At 35.0% G+C, this 18,158-nt stretch overlaps 3 protein-coding genes across 12 annotated transcripts; all 3 read right to left on the bottom strand.

Annotated features, from left to right (window-relative positions):
* Window positions 1-785: 785 nt before the first annotated feature.
* Window positions 786-2,780, bottom strand: LOC129322152 (histone H3.3). Its single transcript, XM_054968238.1, has 5 exons — window positions 2,622-2,780; window positions 2,425-2,523; window positions 1,446-1,522; window positions 1,245-1,335; window positions 786-1,142 (listed from the first exon to the last, which is right to left on the bottom strand). Exons 2-5 carry the CDS (start codon window positions 2,494-2,496, stop codon window positions 972-974), a joined length of 411 nt encoding a protein of 136 aa, XP_054824213.1. The 5' UTR covers window positions 2,497-2,523; window positions 2,622-2,780; the 3' UTR covers window positions 786-971.
* A 4,806-nt stretch (window positions 2,781-7,586) lies between these two features.
* On the bottom strand, window positions 7,587-8,788 carry LOC129322151 (histone H1). Its single transcript, XM_054968237.1, is given in 3 exon segments — window positions 7,587-7,987; window positions 7,989-8,381; window positions 8,489-8,788. Coding segments are annotated over 3 exon segments (762 nt in total). The 5' UTR covers window positions 8,774-8,788; the 3' UTR covers window positions 7,587-7,903.
* Window positions 8,789-10,553: 1,765 nt separating this feature from the next.
* LOC129322150 (uncharacterized) lies at window positions 10,554-17,753 on the bottom strand. 10 transcript variants are annotated; one of them, XR_008596190.1, is made up of 13 exons: window positions 17,364-17,753; window positions 15,705-16,891; window positions 15,515-15,604; window positions 14,968-15,432; window positions 14,374-14,488; window positions 14,133-14,291; window positions 13,534-13,772; window positions 13,278-13,368; window positions 13,142-13,194; window positions 12,974-13,058; window positions 11,509-12,887; window positions 11,040-11,155; window positions 10,554-10,921 (listed from the first exon to the last, which is right to left on the bottom strand). XR_008596190.1 is itself a non-coding variant. In XM_054968234.1 (11 exons), exons 1-10 carry the CDS (start codon window positions 17,566-17,568, stop codon window positions 12,990-12,992), a joined length of 2,673 nt encoding a protein of 890 aa, XP_054824209.1. In that variant the 5' UTR covers window positions 17,569-17,753; the 3' UTR covers window positions 10,554-12,887; window positions 12,974-12,989. The 10 variants fall into 10 exon arrangements, 2 of the variants coding, with proteins under 2 accessions (XP_054824209.1, XP_054824211.1); XR_008596192.1 differs by having other exon boundaries at window positions 10,554-10,902; XR_008596189.1 differs by having other exon boundaries at window positions 11,040-11,147.
* Between the last annotated feature and the right edge of the window lie 405 nt (window positions 17,754-18,158).

Genomic DNA, 18,158 nt, shown 5'->3' with positions numbered 1-18,158 from the left:
TGCAGGAAGAAGCCCAAAAGAATATCCTAGATCACCCAGCAACTAGCGAACCTACAAATTACAAAATCATGCAGCCTAGGCGTGTGTGATGTGCCCGTCTTTTGCATCTCTCGAATGCCAACCATAACGTAACCTCCAGGATAACATTAATAGAGAGAGAGAGAGAGAGTATCAAGAGTCTACTGTAAAACACATATTCGTCACCAATCCAGGTAACATAGGAACTTCCCGCGACTAATGTGTGGCTAACAGCTGTACTCAAAAGTCAAAAGGGGGAAAATGTACCATCCAGTAGTCCACACATAACATGTCATTTGAACTGCAGGAAACTTGCAGGCACTAAACACAATTTCCCATCAAATCTCAATAAGGAGCCGAGTAAAGTAAAATGGAAAACCACGTAGAAAACCCTAAACTGCCTTTTCACACAATCTCCCAACATTACATCCAAAAGTAAACTTGCCAAAGGACACAAGAGAGAAGGTAACCAAAAAAATCAAGGACCCTGGAAAGAAAGGTATAGATTCTCCCACACATATGAACATAATGTGATATGTCAGACAAACTGTCTATACATAGCTAAGAAAGTTCTAAGAACTCATGATCTCAATCACAGATCAGGACAGAAGGACCAAACAGGCATAATTAAGTTTTTCTGAGCATAGAACTTAAGTTCACTAAGCCTAAAGCCTGTACTTCATAACGGTTTGCTCCATGCCATTTGTAACACAAAAACATCAACACGCAAATCTAGAATATTGATTAAAGGTTAAAAAAATGAAAAAGAAGAATAAATAGTGCACACTGGAATTATAATAAAACAGTTGGTGTAAAATATAATAGTCAATATTACACTTCTGTAATTGCCATAGCTTCGTGAAGACAAAGATTATAAAGAAGTTCACAATTCCACATGGAAATGACACAAGTTAATAGTGCAGCACATGATCATGAACGGACACAGAAAATGACTAAGCCCTTTCACCACGAATACGTCTAGCAAGCTGGATGTCCTTGGGCATAATGGTCACCCGCTTAGCATGAATAGCACAGAGATTAGTATCCTCAAATAATCCAACAAGATAGGCCTCTGCAGCTTCCTGAAGAGCAAGAACAGCGTGGCTCTGGAACCTCAAATCAGTCTGGAGAGCATAGGGAAAAGAATAATCAGAGTCACTCCCTTCAATTAACTTCAGAGAACGATAGAGTTGACTGGAAACAAGACGTTGAAAAGAATTGATTACCTTAAAGTCTTGGGCGATTTCACGAACAAGACGTTGAAAGGGAAGCTTCCTAATCAAGAGTTCAGTGCTTTTCTGATACTTCCGAATCTCACTGATCCAAAGATTAAACAAATCAGAAACAAATTTCATTCCAGTTGAAAACAAATTAAAAAAAGGTTCCAGAATATGTTCAGCTTGGGTAAAATAATAACACATCTTTACCGAAGTGCAACAGTTCCTGGGCGGTATCTATGGGGCTTCTTCACTCCACCTGTGGTGGGAGCAGACTTCCTTGCAGCCTGCATAACCAATAGGCAGAATAAAAACTTGGACCCCATACAATTTACACTAGACAATGACTATAAGATACCTAAAATATGTTTTCTTTAAAGCCAAAGTTTAAGTGAATCAGACCCCAAGAACTCATTAGGGCCATATAGGACTCATCTCAAAAAGTGCTGATAAGGATACTAATAAATCATCTAAATGAGATCATTACATACTTACATTGGTAGCAAGATGTGAACTCTCTTTGTTTTAAGGTATGGAATGCATCCTTACCAACGAAACCAACATTCGTTGACAAAATACACGTTTTTAGAATCAATTGCAAGTTTGCAACAATTATACTCCCTTCGTTATATACTCGTGTTAAACACCTTGTCATGCTGACAATGCTGACTAACATGCATGAAGCAACTACAATCAAAACAACCAAATCCATACACATTATGATCAATATCCCCAACAGAATATATCTAACTTCAATTTTCAGGCTATATCTAACTTCAGTCATTATATATGCCTTTAGAAAGAAAAAGAAAACTGAAAAAGACAAATTCAAGAAGCAAGTTTCACATCCGTCTCCCTTTAACAAATTTAAGCTTCAAACGATGCCTTAAACGACGGGCGACGACATTTGACATTTGAAAAACCTTAAATTTAATTTTAAAAATAAAGAAAATAACGAAGAGAACATCGAATAGAAAGAAAAAACCGTTGAAAGATTAGATGAGAAAAACTACTCCTAATATGAAATTAATGCAGAAAGAGACCCATACAATAACTATGAAACGAAAAACTTATCGCAGATTATGTGAACATTGCATCAAAAGAAAATCAAAGACCAGAAATGATATATACTGTATGGATAAATGAACAATTCCGTGGAAGGAAAAGCTACACAAAGAAAAAGAAAGACCTTGGTGGCAAGTTGCTTCCTAGGAGCCTTTCCTCCCGTAGATTTGCGAGCGGTTTGCTTCGTACGAGCCATCTTGATTTAAGCGAGATGAAGCCGAAACTGAAATTATAAATCAAAGCGCGTAAAGATGCACTGGAAAACTGAAGGGTCAAAAGAAATACTGGAAAAGAAAGATCAAGATATAAATTAATGAATACCAGGTTAGGGTTTTAAAATTCCTGAATCTCCAGAAACCCAGCTCGACAGGAAGCTTCAGGGCTCCACGCTAGAGAGAAATAAACGTACCCTTCCTTTTGAAGATTTATAATATAAAATGTATGTATGTATGTATGTAATTGGCTAGGTTTAGAGTGGCAGCAAGATTATAGTTGGGAATTACAGTTGCGGACATTGGCAGGCCTGAGGTTTAAGGGCCTGCCCTTGAACCTGATTTTTAACTTTTAACCTATTTTTTAAGGCTCTACTTTTATGTAAAGTGTTTAGAGTTGAGTTCAAAATTTTATTTTAAAAAATTATAAAAATTAAAATAAAATTAAATATTATAAGTTAATTAAAATATTTTAAAATTAAAAACAATTGATCTCATCACAATATTTTATAAATTAAACAACATATTTAAAAATTTAAACAACACACATTTATCAATCAAAATTAAAATCCTCCTCATTTATAAATAAAACATTAAATCCTTCAAATGTAAATGTACTTATTAAAGATAGAGGTAGAGATTTAATATTAATTATCTTTATAACTTTATTTTTATTACCTACAATAAATATTAACCAAAATGTGTTATTATCAATCAAATATATGTATGTATATACATGTGTGTGTGTGTGTGTGATAAGTAGGCTTATCAGGGTTTAGAGGGCCGTTCGGGCCCAAGTTCTTTTTTTACAGGGCTTATCAGGGTCAGGCTCTCGAGCTCAGTTTTTTTTAAAAAAAATTCAAAACTCGAACTCATATTTAAACAAGATCTTCAAACTCGACCCTTATTCCTAACTTTAAGCAAGACTCTTTTCTCGACACAAATAGAATATTTATATTGATCATATTACTTATAAATTATAAAAATGAAAAATTACGTATAAGTTCCATGAAGCTGATTTATTTACAAATAGATGTCGCAACATTCGATAACCACAATTAGATCCTTTAAGATTTGATTGTAATTTAAAATTTAGATAAAAAGATAATAATGTCCTCATTAAAAAAATATGCATTACATTAGTCAAATATTTTGTAACTACTTTATTAGTAATTTACAACTATAATTTCAACATTTTACAAATATAATTTGATGTATCTAATAATTAAATTAAACTGATTAGTTTAACTATTAAATATATGAAATTACAGTTATAAAAAGTTAAAACTATAGTTATAAACTACTGATGAAGAAATTGTAAACAATTAATGTTAAACTTTATTAATACTATATGATTGTTTAATAATTAGATATATAAAGTTACAATTGTAAAAAATTAAAATTGTAGTTATAAATTGATGATAAAGTAGTTATAAATTAATTATTTAATTGACGTAATGTATATTAAACAAAGGTATTAATGTCTTTACAGCTTAATTTTAAATTACACTTAAATTTTAAGAGATTTAACTGTAATTTTTAAATTTTAAATTACACTAAGTCTATTTTATAAGACCTATACATATTTTTCCTATAAAAATCGCTTATTTATATTGATATCAAGTAGAGTAGCAAACACTATAACGTGACAACTATGTTGAACAACTGTGGGATATGAGGAAAATAAGTATTAAGATAGCATTTGAATTGATACATAAATAGATTTTAGATTTAAAATTTTACAATTCAAATCTCATAGTTAGAATTTATTTATTTAAAATTATTTATTTAAATAATTTAAAAAATTTTAAATAAAGAAGATAAATGAATTAAGATTCAAAATGAAAATAAAAAAAATCAAAAGTAATAAGTTTAATTATATTTTTTAATTGACAAGATATAATAAAAGCATGAAGAGAACAAGATATTTAAAATAATTGAAATTTCAAATGGTTAGAATGTAAAAATAATTTAAAATTATAAATAAAATATAATAGGAGAGATATTTGGATTTGGATTTGAATTTCAAATCTATAAAATTCTATTAATATAAATAAGAGATTTGATCTAATTTTAAATTCAAATTCGGTTAATCCAATCACACCATAAACATTTTTTGCCATAACATGTATTAAATATATTATCATAAAAAATCATTTCATAAAAAGAATAAGAATAATGAATCCAATCATCATGTTCATCACTCGTAATGTTTAATTGTCTTAACAATTATTTAAGGATTAATATATAATTTGAATCATAATTTATAAATCTAAGGACAATTTGAATTTTATACTTATAATTAGTATATTTTGAATATTAAATAATTACATTTGAAGTAACATGACCTCTATCATTAAATTAAAATAAACATCTATTATTATGTTCCACAAATATATAAATAGGCAACATGGATTCACTTATGTGAGTAAGGTTTGTTGCTTCTCTCTCTCATATCCCTTTGCTCCTTCTCCCCATTTCGCAGCCTCTTACTTTGGCTATCCTTTCTTTTTCTCAACTCGTCGTCACCTACTCTAGTATAAGAGAAGGATGCTCTAAGTCTCAAGAAAAAGGGATTAAATCTCATATCCTTAAAACACATCCACACCCTTGGAATTAGTTCTAAAAGTAAAGATCCTAAAACACATAACCTTTTAAACTCAAACTTTAATGATGCTAAAGAGTTCATGGATAGTTTTTGATATTTGAAAGCCTAATTCAACTTCTATGACTCCCAATGCCAATGGAAAACAATATTGGAAGAATTAATTCAAATACAAAAACCAATAGATAACGCAAAGGAAGTTGAAGACCGTATTTATACAAACCCCAACCAAACTCATAATCGAAGAATAGAAATAAAACCTCCAAACACCTACATCGAAAACATTAAACAAAGGGAAACTCGCCATCTTTTCATTACTGGTGAGGTTTCTCCAAATCAAATGAAGACGTGGGCAAAGATTCCTCAACATGAAAAGAAGTTCAAGGATTACCACATTTAATAACCCAACTAAGGGAAGCATTCAAATTTGCCACATTAGGCACATAATGAACCTAGTGGGTTGCAAATCGGTTCAAGCTATGATTGCAAGAATGGCCACTTTTGATTTCAAAGGACGCCCTACTTGAGGAAGATAAACAAGGAGGAGGAGTAGAGGAGAATAGCTTTTGGGTTCTAGCATGTTGTGATTGAGGTTGATGAAAAAGGCAACTTGAGCAAGGCCCTTGGGGTGACAGGGAGATGCATGAGGAGTGAAGGAGATCAAAGAAGGGCATACAGGGGATGTTGGGCAAAAAGGAGGAGAAGGGAGAAGGGAGAGGGATGCAAAGAAGAGAACATAACCAAAAACTAAGTAAAAAAAAAGAAAAAAATTATTTATTCTCACATAACAGCTAATGTTTTTCAAGTCAGCGGTAGGGGTTAAATTGCTCTAAATATAATTGTTTAAGATTTAAAATATACTAATTATGAGTATAAGATTTAAATTATCCCTGAAACTATATCAACCCATCATTCAAATCATTTTTTTAAAACCAGACAGGATATTGAATCGAAAAGGTTAGTGATTTATGGTTCACATGGCTTAATTGGGTTAAACCAATGGTCAAACTGGTGATGTAATAATTAAATTAAAAAATATATATAATAATTAAATATAAAATTATTACTTGACTTAAAAATAAAATTAAATATTTTAAGCTTATTATGACTTAACAAGCCACATGATAAAATATAACATTAAATGATTAAAAAATTAATCTTTTTAAAAAAAATTGATAAAAAATTTAAATAAAAAATGGCATTTTTTGTTAGTAGTTTGATGTTTGAAAATTGGATCTAATTTCTGGCTTGATCTTGATTCTCGACCCGACCACCAATCCAAAGCGGATTAATTCAACTAAACTTCACAAACTATTTTTTTGACTTGACCGAGTCATTAGCTTGACTGATCGACAGTCCAACTAGTCTGATCATCTGATTCGTTCTGATTTTTTAATCATTGATTCAAACACAACATTTTTCAAAATCAATTAGATATTAACTAATAGGTTAGGTTTTATTTTAATAGTGTCCAATCCTATTGATGGATTTGAATTCAAAAAATAGTTTACAAAATTATTTAATTTAAAAAGTCTCAAAACCTGTTTAGTTAGAAGGGAAGGAAAAGAAAAAAATTTCCCTCCTTATTTGATAAGGTGAAGGGGAGAAAAAAATTTTAAAAATTTTTTCTTCGCTCCAAAATCTCCCTTTTAAATTGGAGGATCCTTTCCTCCCCTTACTTTTAAAACTTTTCCTAAATTAAGAAAATCCCTCCCTTCCTCTCATTTTGAACCAAACAAAACATAAATAAATTATCTTTACACTTAATGTATACTAATTTTATCTTAACTAACAGTTTTAAATTTGAGTCTTGACTCTTGAGCACACAATTATGTTAAATAATTGTTAAAAAAACTTTATCACTAATATAATCTTACCTAACTCTAACCATAAATAATAAATAATTGTATAAAAAATATATATTAACTTTATTTTTTTTTAAATCAAAATTATATTTTCTATTTTTATGTTTTTAAAGCAATCTTTTAGAATGAGTTTTGAAAATAAAAAAAATTCAAATCATCATACAAAAAAAATCTAAAATGATAAAATGATATATAAAAATTTATTTATTTTATTAACATAATATTTCCCCATGAAAACTTGATATTTTTTTCCTTTTCTCCTAATTTTGCGGGGGCAAAAAACAAAATTACAAAACAGATGGTTTTGTTGAACTAAAAATAACAAAACATTAAAAATGTTAATAGTTTTAAATTTTTTTTACTTTTTTTTGTCATTTTTAAAAAGGCCTTTCCATCTTTCATAACAAAAAAATTATAACTGGTAATCGAACAACCGTTGATTTGCCCTTAATTTTCTGCTGCCTTTTTCCCACCTTGGCAAAAAAATTGTTGGTCTTCTAGCGATCTCGTGTCTCCTCTTCCTTCTTTCGTGGATTTATACTGGTCCAAGGCCTTTCTACTTCTTGGTGAATATCAAGGTCGCCAAGAAACAAGTTGGATCCAATTAAAAAGAAGACACAGGAAGACACTACAATTAACGCTACCAGTAGACTTCAATCCTTCAGTCAAAGCTCAAAACTATGACCGTGATGAGGAATGGAAATCGTTACATATTGCAGAAAGATTTTCTTTTAATCTCACTGACCGTTTAGCTTATACCCAAATCTGTTATTTATTGATCGACTAACCCAGCTACACATGAAACATCACACTCGCTTGTCAATAAAACTTAGAAAGTTCTGTTTCAACCTAGACTGCAACATTCTTCACTATCTCAACTCCAAAAGCTTATTCTATTCACACATGTTACAGAGCTGCTCCTCACTGACAAGTTCTGCCTCTACTTCGACCAGAGACTTCAAGAAGCTGAGGCAGTAACATTCCTGGCCCTCTTGGATGAAGATCTTAGAGACTTGAGCTGCTTCGGCTTCGCAGGGTTGGATGATTTCTTCGTTTTCTTCATCCCAACCATTTTCCTCGCCGCCTTTCTAGGCTTCTTACCTGTCTCTGTTTTCTTAGCCACGCTTCGCTTAGAGCGCTGAGTCTGCTGTGCAGTGGAAGACCTTGTGACCTTGCCGATGATTTCCCTGTCCCTCTTGCCAGCCTCAGAGGATAGTTTGTAGGAAGCCTTGATCTTGACGAGCTTCCCTCTCGTTGCTTGGTTCTTCAGCTGAAGAGCCAAGATCTTCCTGAAATTCGCGGGAAGAACCGACTTATGCTTTTCCTCCATATACTTGGCTATGGCATAGGGGCTGGAACCAGCCTTCTCATTCAGAGCCAATAAAGCTTCCTTAATCATCTGCAAATACCACCCATTCCATGATTATTTCGCAAAGCTTAACTCAGAATTTTCCCAAAGAGAACCCGAGAATAAAGTAACAATTACAGAATCATCACTCTAACCACCTGAAAATACGGAGGATGAGAAACCGTTTTCGCCTGCTTGGGCTTCTTCTCTTTTGGAACCTTGGGTTTCTTCTCCTTGGTCACTGGCTTCGACTCCTCCACAGGTAGATCAACGGCAGGCCGATCACCTTCTCCGGGGGTTGACATCACAAATAGATAAAGAGTCACAGAAATGGAGATACAAGAACAGAAGAGAGGTTTTTGAACGGAGCACACCAGCGATGGTTTCTGCGCCGATCGACCGGGACATTGAGCTTTATATAGCCAGGGAACAATCGGGAACATAGTTTGGGATTGGTGAATTTCACTGCAAAGGGATCGCCAGCGTGTTCAAAGATAAATCTTGAACGTACGCGTGGCGTACTTTGCATCGTTATCCGGAGGATTTCAACTTGACGGAACAGTTGAGCATTTTCTGACCAGAGGATGACGATTCTAGCGTGGCCTGTTTTTTTTGTTTTATTGGCCAAACACAAAGAGAGGAAATGAATAAGATTGTGTTTCCTTACTCCTTTCATGATCCATTTTCTTCTGACGCGTGCTTCATTTCTCACCAAATCCTTTTTTGGGAATTCATGTTAAGATAGCAACGATCATAATGCAGGTTGGGTCAGGTAAATTGCTTGCTATTTTGGGCAAGCAAAACATTCTTTACTGCAACCAGAGATTTTTGCAGACTCTAAGCCTTGTCAAGATTTTGGGACGGGGCTTGCTTCTGTTACAGGGGAGAAAACAATGTAAATTTGAACTATCAGATTGAATCTAATTATTTAAATTTGATAATTTTTAAAAATATTTAATGAATACTTTAGATTTGCAGTCAAAACAAAATAAAACGAAATTATAATGAATAAAATACTTATTCGAAATTTTGAGTTGAATTACTAAGTAATATCCAAACTTTTTATCACTCTTTCTCTCCTAGATGCTTGTTTGCAAGCAGAATAAGATTTATGAAAATGAAAAATACATTGTAAATAGGATGTAATTAAAAAAGAAATGAAAGAACCAACAAAAATTAGTCTAGTTAATAAGAACTTGACTCATGATTTATAAGATTGTGAAATTAAATTCCATTATCGATATAAAGATCTCATTGATATGCAATTTTATAAGTATTTTTATAAACATTCTTTAAATCCTTAAAAACATGTCTTGATTATGATAAGTTTTAAAATCTAACTCGCCTAAACATTTTTTTCATTATGGGGGGAAGAGAAGGAGGAATGGAAGAAATGGTCTTATCCTACAGAGAAGATGTGGTTCAAATTATATTTGATAATAGGAAAGACTTTTGAGGTATGAAACATAGTCTACTTGACTCCCAATGAATCTCCAAAACATAACTGAGACTTTATATCCTTGGCGGACATGGCGGACCATCTTAAAGGGAGACATGTCTTTTGGTGGCGCTTCTAGTAACGCAAGAAGCTATGCATTGAATGCTGTCGGAAATCTGTGGCGTTCAATCAATCAACCTCCACTTCACATCCGAATAATTGGACCTGCCTTCTCCTTAAATTCACAAACTTGTTGATTCTCTATGGGAATAATGTCCTTCTCTGCAGACTAGCGCAGATTGGGAAGCTCTTTCCCACGCAATTTTTTTTAATTATTTCATCAGGAGGCGTAACAATTGGTTCATTATAATAGAAAACCGTTCCCATGCTCGAGAGCTCCTCTCATCTGCGAGATCTTTTCTTAATTATTAACCATAATAAAATACCACCCTAACACAAAATTCAAACTCTCTGTAGCATAGCTCTTTCAAAATAATAAAACCTCATTCATTGGGGAAATATCATCTGATGCCTGGGCATTTTCTTGTTACTTGAACGTTGACTCCAAACGCCCGACGGCCATCTTGTGCACGTATTAATTGCATGTCCACAGCACAGGCGGAGACACGCTAACAATTTATTTGGCCAAGTATCCATGATTTAACACGAGAATGAACAACTTACTGGGACATGACACGAACAGATAATAAAACTGTGATGTCGTCCATGCAATTGGCACGACTTTGAATGTATCCTATTGGCATCCAGGATAGCTGCATCTTCCGTTGTTGGCAAACGCTGACAAAACATTCAAATTCTACAAGAAGCGACCAAATTATAATCCCATTCTCTGCTTTACACATTACACAGAACACGGTTCCAACCAACGATACCGTTCAGGTACGAGTGAAGTTACCCCTATCGATGCTGATCAAGGAATCAGTGGACGAAGTTTATTCAAAGAATGACAATACAAACTTAACAGGAAGGCTTATAAGTCAAAGGCATTCAAGAAATTAGTGTAGATGTGCGAATATGATATGCTCTTCGTCTGTTATAGTTTGATGCGTTCCTGCGTTTCTGTTATATACACATCACTATATAAAAAGGCCAGGGTGCCGGATGCCATGCTGCCTGTCTCCATACGTCAATACTCAACAGAAACAAACAGAATTGGTGTTAGGCTGCCACATACAACTATAGTCATCTAAAGTCAAAGACTTGAATAAAATAAAACTTGCAATTTTATGGATTCTTCATATTCATTCTACCTGTCTAGAGGCACCCCCTTCATAAATCACAGGACTCCAACTCAAACTGAAATGATAGCACCGCTGGAGGCTGGTTGTTTTAGGGACGATGCCGGTTTGCCACAGAATCTGGGGTACTTGAAAACCATAGTAATCCACAAAATGACATATAGCAAAAGATCACAAGTGCAGTAATCATCAATTTCAAATCACAATTTTATCATGGCTCTTGGTCAGTAGAGTTGTGACATTAAGACAGCCTAAAATACTGAGCGCATGATTAAACATCGAGTCAAGAAGGAAAGGGAAAAAAACAATATTGTCATAATCTCAATAAAATATGTCAATTGCTAGGCCATATATTTTAAACCAGCCACCCTGCTGAACATAGAAAGCAATGGAGGAAACATAATGGAGAGAGCGCCTACATATCACAGTATATTACCCCAATAAATTAGAGGGAAAAAAGAGATGGCCCTTTTACACCTACCTTGTCACATGTTTTGTCAAAGGATCAAGTCATCTTTTCACTCTTTGTATGTCCAAAGCAAGCAAAGATGATGAGTACCATGTGCATAGTAGTCCATGTAAATATACAGTATGGTCAGCAGAGATCCCTTTAACATACAGTATGGTGGCATAGTAGTCCATGTAAATATTTGGGCAACTCTCAACAAATGAAAAGCTTCATGTCCTCAACATTCAATAAATGGCTAGAAGATAATTAGCAAAACATTTTATTCAAAGTTTCTTTTCCGGCGCAGAGGAAACCTCAAAGCATTATAGGACCAGTCATTAAATATCCCCAAGAAACATGTAATGGTGCATATTACATCCAAACTCATATACGATCAATTACAAGCCTAAGCAGCAGCTGCACCAGCTCAGGATCATCTAAAGATGAGGATGAGATTTTGTCCCTATTTCTAAGATAATGAAAAAAGACAAAAGTAACCTACTAACGTAAGGTGCAAGATACAAAAAAAACATCCTCACAAGTTCGATTTGCCAATAAGTTCACAATATCGTTTTACAGACCAAGCTTAAAAAAGTTCCGGAAAAACTTAAAATGATATCATACTTCACTCTAAAAGGCCCACAACATTAGATACTTCTCATGTAAATGGAAGATATTTTATCCTCAATTAGAACCACATAACACTGCATCAAAACAAGAAACTCCTCAAGGATACCCAAATTAACAATGAGCAATTTCAGGACTGTTTGCTCCTTAAAAGATCCATGATCATTATGATGATATGAAACCTTTCACTGTATTTAGACCACATTCTCCCAGCTAATTCCTTGGATAAATAAGATTCTATTCCAATCTGCTCCTAACCACGCAGGTGATTTGTAACTGAATTTAACTCCCCATAACCTTCCTGAAAACCTCAAAAGCCTCACTATGCGTATTCATATATCAAGCCTGCCCATCAATTCATCAAAAGATAAATTCTCCACCTGAAAAATCTAGGCTTCCAGTTGACCTAGACACTTTTTGATCATCAATCATAAACTAGATCAGCTGCATGGATAGAGTACATTTAAAAAAAAAAAAAAAAAGCATCCCCAAATGCGGTCCCTTTTCTCGTCATGCCTAAACAAGAGATGGTCTAGCTCGTTCTCAATACAAAAGCTTATTGATATCTTACTCTAGGATCCAGATAAACAGCCTAATCTATACAGCATACATTAAATAACCTAGGCTCTATGATCTAATAGACACAAAAACTTGGAAATTAAAAAGGTTTAATGGAACAAGAGCAGGGTGAAGAAAGAAAAGAAATATTGAACTTCATAATTATATTCAGACAGCAAACCACGAGCTCATCATTGGAGAAGCCCCTCTCGCATTTTCCAGCACACCTAAACATCGTAAAGGACCAATGAAACATTAGAAGAGAAATCATGGCTGCATATTAGAACATAAAATCCTATAGAATAATCCTTACCAAAAGATTCTTGCATCTAGCAGTAGTATCTTCGCCCATATGAGTTGTCACCCCCATAAAAAGATGAATATGGATTTCCACCATGCTGCAACACCAATACCATAACTAATCAAAGAACTATGGTTTGACCATATGAATTATGAAATAGGTTGAGCAACATGCACCCACATCAGAACCATAATAATCATGTGAGTACTGTCCCCCGCCAGCTGCCATAGAATCTGCAAATAAAAGAGTCATTGTGATACTGACAATATATTGAACAAGCAATGATTTGTAATTAAAAAAGGGTGAAAGTCAATACCATGGTAACGACTGCTATGAAATAAGGCAGGGTTTGTATAATTCAGTCGAGGACGAAATCCAACAGGCCCCATGTAATTAGGATCTGGGTCCTGAAACATGGAGATACTAGATCAAACCACTAAATATTCAAGTAAGCCATATATGGAATACAAATAAAATTGTGGATAAACAAGCAGGATAAAATTTATTTAAAAAATAATCTAAAATATGCGGATATGCAAGAAAATTAAAATATATTCCAAATTGAATCTTACGGTCATATAAAATGGCCGCTTCACCCCATGCACACTGTCTTCATAAAAATATGAATCATCAATATGCCTTCCCATAAAAGGCCTGTCAAACTGTACTTCAGGAGAGAATGGCATCCTTGGGGGAATTGGTTCACCTGGACCACCCTCAGGGTTTCCATACCAAGTTCTGTCAAGATAAGGCCTAGATGGACCAGCAACTGCATAATGTCCTCCTCTCAAAGGAATCATCCTTTCCCCTGCTTTGGAATAAAATATTTTCAAAAAGACTTGAATGTTTAGTAATAATAATAATAAATAAAATATAGGCTTCAAATCAATACACGAAGGGGTCATTTCAATACCATGGAAGAAGATTCCTCTACCATAGTACAAACAGTGAGATATATAATATTTATTATACTCATAATACCAATATTTCACAGTGACTGTCCTTTTCTAGTTTTTTTTTTTATTAAGAGACACAAAAGACATCTCTAAACTATAAAATCACTTTTTCTATTCCATTTTCCTTTCCATTACCAAATGATCCCTAACATTCAAAAAGTAAAACAGCTGCTGCAAAGAGGACAACCAAGAGCAGGAAAAATGGTTCTTCATACCAAATTGCCTCTGATGAAAATCTGGATAAGCATTATCAAGATTATGGTCATTCCTGAAACCCATCCTTCCAATTTGACCATGTCCACCATGATAAAAATTGCGATCCCTATTAAAATTTCCCCAGTTGGCAGCATGTCCTCCACGAGCAAAACCCCTTTCTATCACAGTTGTGATTAAACAAATCAGAATGATATGCAAAGGTGATTACAGTTTCCAATTAACAGGGATGACAAAACTTACCAGATCTTGGAAAGGCTCCACTCCGAGCATGACCAATTCGGAACCCGCCACACATGCCTCCCTTGACAGCCTGTGTTTTAGGCAAAGGATTTGAAAGTCTAGCTCTCACTTTTGTCTGACAAAGATGGAAAATCATGAGCCCTCTTATTATCCAACCAAATGATACTTCAAGCAGAAAAGGCAACCAACCCTCAGCTCCTCAAGACCTCTTATTTATCTCACTCGTGAAAGCCTAATTCAAAGTGTCAGTTGGGTCTATAAGAAATGACATTCAAGCCACTAATAAACCAAATGTAATAAAGTCAATCAAGAGAGACCACCTTTCATATTTTCTGTTTCTTAAGAGTGATAGATGTATATATCTATATAAAATCTATAAAAAGTCACAGTATTCATAAGTCATGAACAGTCTGGCTCTCCTCAAACCTTATGCAAAGCACGAGACTTACATTCTAGTTTAAGTAATGAGAGCCAAAAGTTACCCTAACTTAAGGAAAAATATTAACATAGTGCAGGAAAGAAAGGAGAGAAGAAAAAATAATCTGTAATATAAGAATGAAAAATTATGTGCAAGTACCCATCTAGATGACATACCTTTTGTGTTCCATCAACAAACTCTGAACTATTTACACCATCAACACAAGCTACAGCAGCTTCATGGGTAGAGAAATCAACAAATCCAAAATCTTTCCTCTTAGCCATAGTCATATTCCGGGCAAGTACAATTCGTACAATTTCACCATAACCTTTAAAGTGCTCCCTAATGCAGCCTTCATCCCAGTGAGGAGGGAGACCATCAACAAAAACAGACTTCACTTGTGCCATAATCTCAGGATCCAGCTCTCGTACAGGTTCAGCAAAGGCTACTTTGGCCGTTCGCTCAGCATGACCAAAGATTACATCAGGCTTTTGAAGCCTCTTGTAAGCAAGCATGGCATCATGATGACAAGAGAACTCAAGGAATGCAAAGCCCCGGCTTACTCCTTCATGGTGAACATCTGGGACAAGTGTAATGGTTTCAACACCCTCAACACCATAATCCTTCAACTTCTGTTTGATCTGCCATCCATATCTTACAGTGAACAAGTGAACAAGCTAGAAAAATTAATATATTCAACAGGAGAAACAGCTATGCACTTACAGCTTCTTTTGTCCATGTATTGCATATATTTCCTAAGAATAATGTGTCATTATCCTCACTCGGCGCAGTGCCACATCGCTTACCACATATCTAAAAACAATGATAGGTTAGACAAAAAGAACAAAAAGGAAGAGAAGAAAAAGTGGGAAAACAAAGGAATGACCAATAAAAAAGAAAGAGATGCACATACAACAGGGTTTTTCATTTCTGACAAAGCTTTCTTTGCATGTTCCTTACAAGAAAATTTTAAGAAAGCATAGCCCTTATTTTTGTTTGTTGAAGAATTTTTATGCAGCCTGACTTCAGCTACCTCCCCAATCTTCTCAAAAACCTTTTTAAGATCTTCCTCTGTAGCATCACGATCAAGCCCACCAACAAATATTTCATTCTCTTTCTTAATCTTGTGCTCCTTCACCATAGCAGACAATTCCCTGCATTCCTCATCGAATGTCTCGGTTTCTTCAAGAGGCTCCTCTGGATCAGCCTCAACAGGCTCCTCCTCCCCTTGTTCTTCACAATCCATCCTTTCATCACAACCTTGGGTGCCTTGATCACCAATTAGATTCTCCTTTTCAGGTTTAACATCATCTTGCAGAAATCGGTTTGTCATTTCTTTCTCAACAGAATCAGTTTTAGATTCCTGATTATGTACAACAGTATTTGTCTCCTCTTGCATTGATTTCTCCGATGCTTTTTCTCCCTTCTTTTCCATTGATTTTTCTGATTCTTTTTCTCCATCCTCTTCCTTCATTTGCTCTCCTTTGTCTTTCATTTCCATGGTGACAGAGTCAGCATCACATTTCTCTTTCTGTCCAATACTAGTTGTCTGTTTTTCTATTGATGCTTTTGATACCTTTTCCCCGTCCTCCTCATTTGTTTGTTCTCCTTCTTTTGCTCCAGCAGGCTCTCCATTCTCCAGAGATTCAGAGAGCTCCACTATGGTAGGTTCTTCTTGATTCAACAAAATAGGGTCACCTTGGGAGGCAGATGCTACAACTATGTCTCTTTCCTTTTCTGCTAATCCACAAGCACTAGCATCATCCCCTTCCTTAGGATATTGTTCATTCCCTGCGGATTGTCTAACACACTCAACACCTTGTTCCCCCGCTTTTTTACTTTCAATTTCATCTGCTTTGACTTCCTCAACATATAGAGGCTCCACCGATTTCTGGGCTACTTCTATATTGTCCACTTTTGGTGTTTCACCAGCTATTGCCTCCACTTGTTCTTCCTTTTCCTGGGTAGTAACTGCTTTAGTTGAATTCCTAGGTCTTCCCACTGCCCTCTTCAGCGTCCTCTTCGGCGTTGACTTTGCAGCTGTAACAACATTTGCATCTGGTGTCACCTGAGAAGCATCACCCGCTGCTTTTGCCTCCCCTGTCACATTGAGAGAATAAAGTAAAAATCAACAAATTTCAACAGTAAACAGACTTAAAGAAAACACTTTAGTTGTTGGTCTGGTGAGCGATGACCATGTTCTGTGTGTTTGTTTGCGTGCGCGTATCATACAGATGAGGTAAATCGATTCTCCAATTATTATGCGTTTGATATGTCATATGATTATTCCAAAAAATTGATAATGCGGGAAAGAGTGCGTGACAACTTGCATAGTAATAACGTTGAAAATTTGCGAAAAGCAAATACTTGCAATCCAAATAAATACTCATAAACCAATAACATGTAATCTTCCAACTCGAAGCACAGACTCGGCAGACATACCAATTGCACTCCTTGTACTTGATTAAGTCAGAACAATTTTGTGGCTTTCCATCTCATAACGATAACTTAACTCACAAATAACGCGTCAAAAAAAATTGTCAACAAAAAAGTTGGGAAAGAAAAGTTTTACCAGATGATTGCCCCGGTTCCCCATAAAAGTTTGTGTTTTGTAAGGGCGAGGCCTCGTTCTTCTTTGCCTGCCTGGTTCTGATCGCAGAGGTGCGCTTGACCTGGGGAGATTGTGAGTTCGCCGGACTTTTAGGTGTGGATTTCCTCGTCGGGGGTGTCTTCTTAGCCGCCGCAGTTTTGGAAGCATCAGAGCTTCTAGTTCGCATGATGAATCGTCGCTATAGAAGCAGGGAAATTATGCCCAGTATGGAGGCGGTGATTCGCTGATTTCAGGTGTTGAGGCTTCGGAATCCCAATATTTTCTGTCGGGAAATATGACGATGGAATCTGCAGCGGCTAATGATCTCCGTTACCGTGCAATATTGCCCCATCCCCGTGTTTATATACACACAACTACACAAGACAAGTCTATCATTTTCCCATGTTAAATTGTGGATTAGAATTAATAATCAACAACAATCATGCATCGCCATTGTTAAATATAATGTAAGACTTAGTGAAAAAATCATTGAATTTGAAATTGGAATGAAAAGAAATAAAAATGAATAGGCTTTGAGAGTTTTATCGACACGTTACTTAGAAGACGTGTTGGGTGAATTATGTTGATAAAATAAAACTTCAAAGATGTCAAAAAGTAAAAAATATCCCCACTGCCTCTTATTTTTTGTTCATTACGTATTTACGTTGATGCAATTTCACTCCCCAGCTAAGCTTGAAAAATACACACTAAACACTCAACACCTTGAATTTTTTTTTTTTTTAAAAAAGATATGACTGTTGGTTAAATCGTGTTTTG

This window comes from Prosopis cineraria, unplaced genomic scaffold (assembly GCF_029017545.1).
Source record: "Prosopis cineraria cultivar Desert tree isolate PC_DT_omini unplaced genomic scaffold, ASM2901754v1 PC10, whole genome shotgun sequence".
Classification (NCBI taxonomy): Eukaryota; Viridiplantae; Streptophyta; class Magnoliopsida; order Fabales; family Fabaceae; genus Prosopis; species Prosopis cineraria.
Note: the sequence above shows the minus strand (reverse complement) of the source record. Positions and strands in the feature narration are given on the sequence as shown.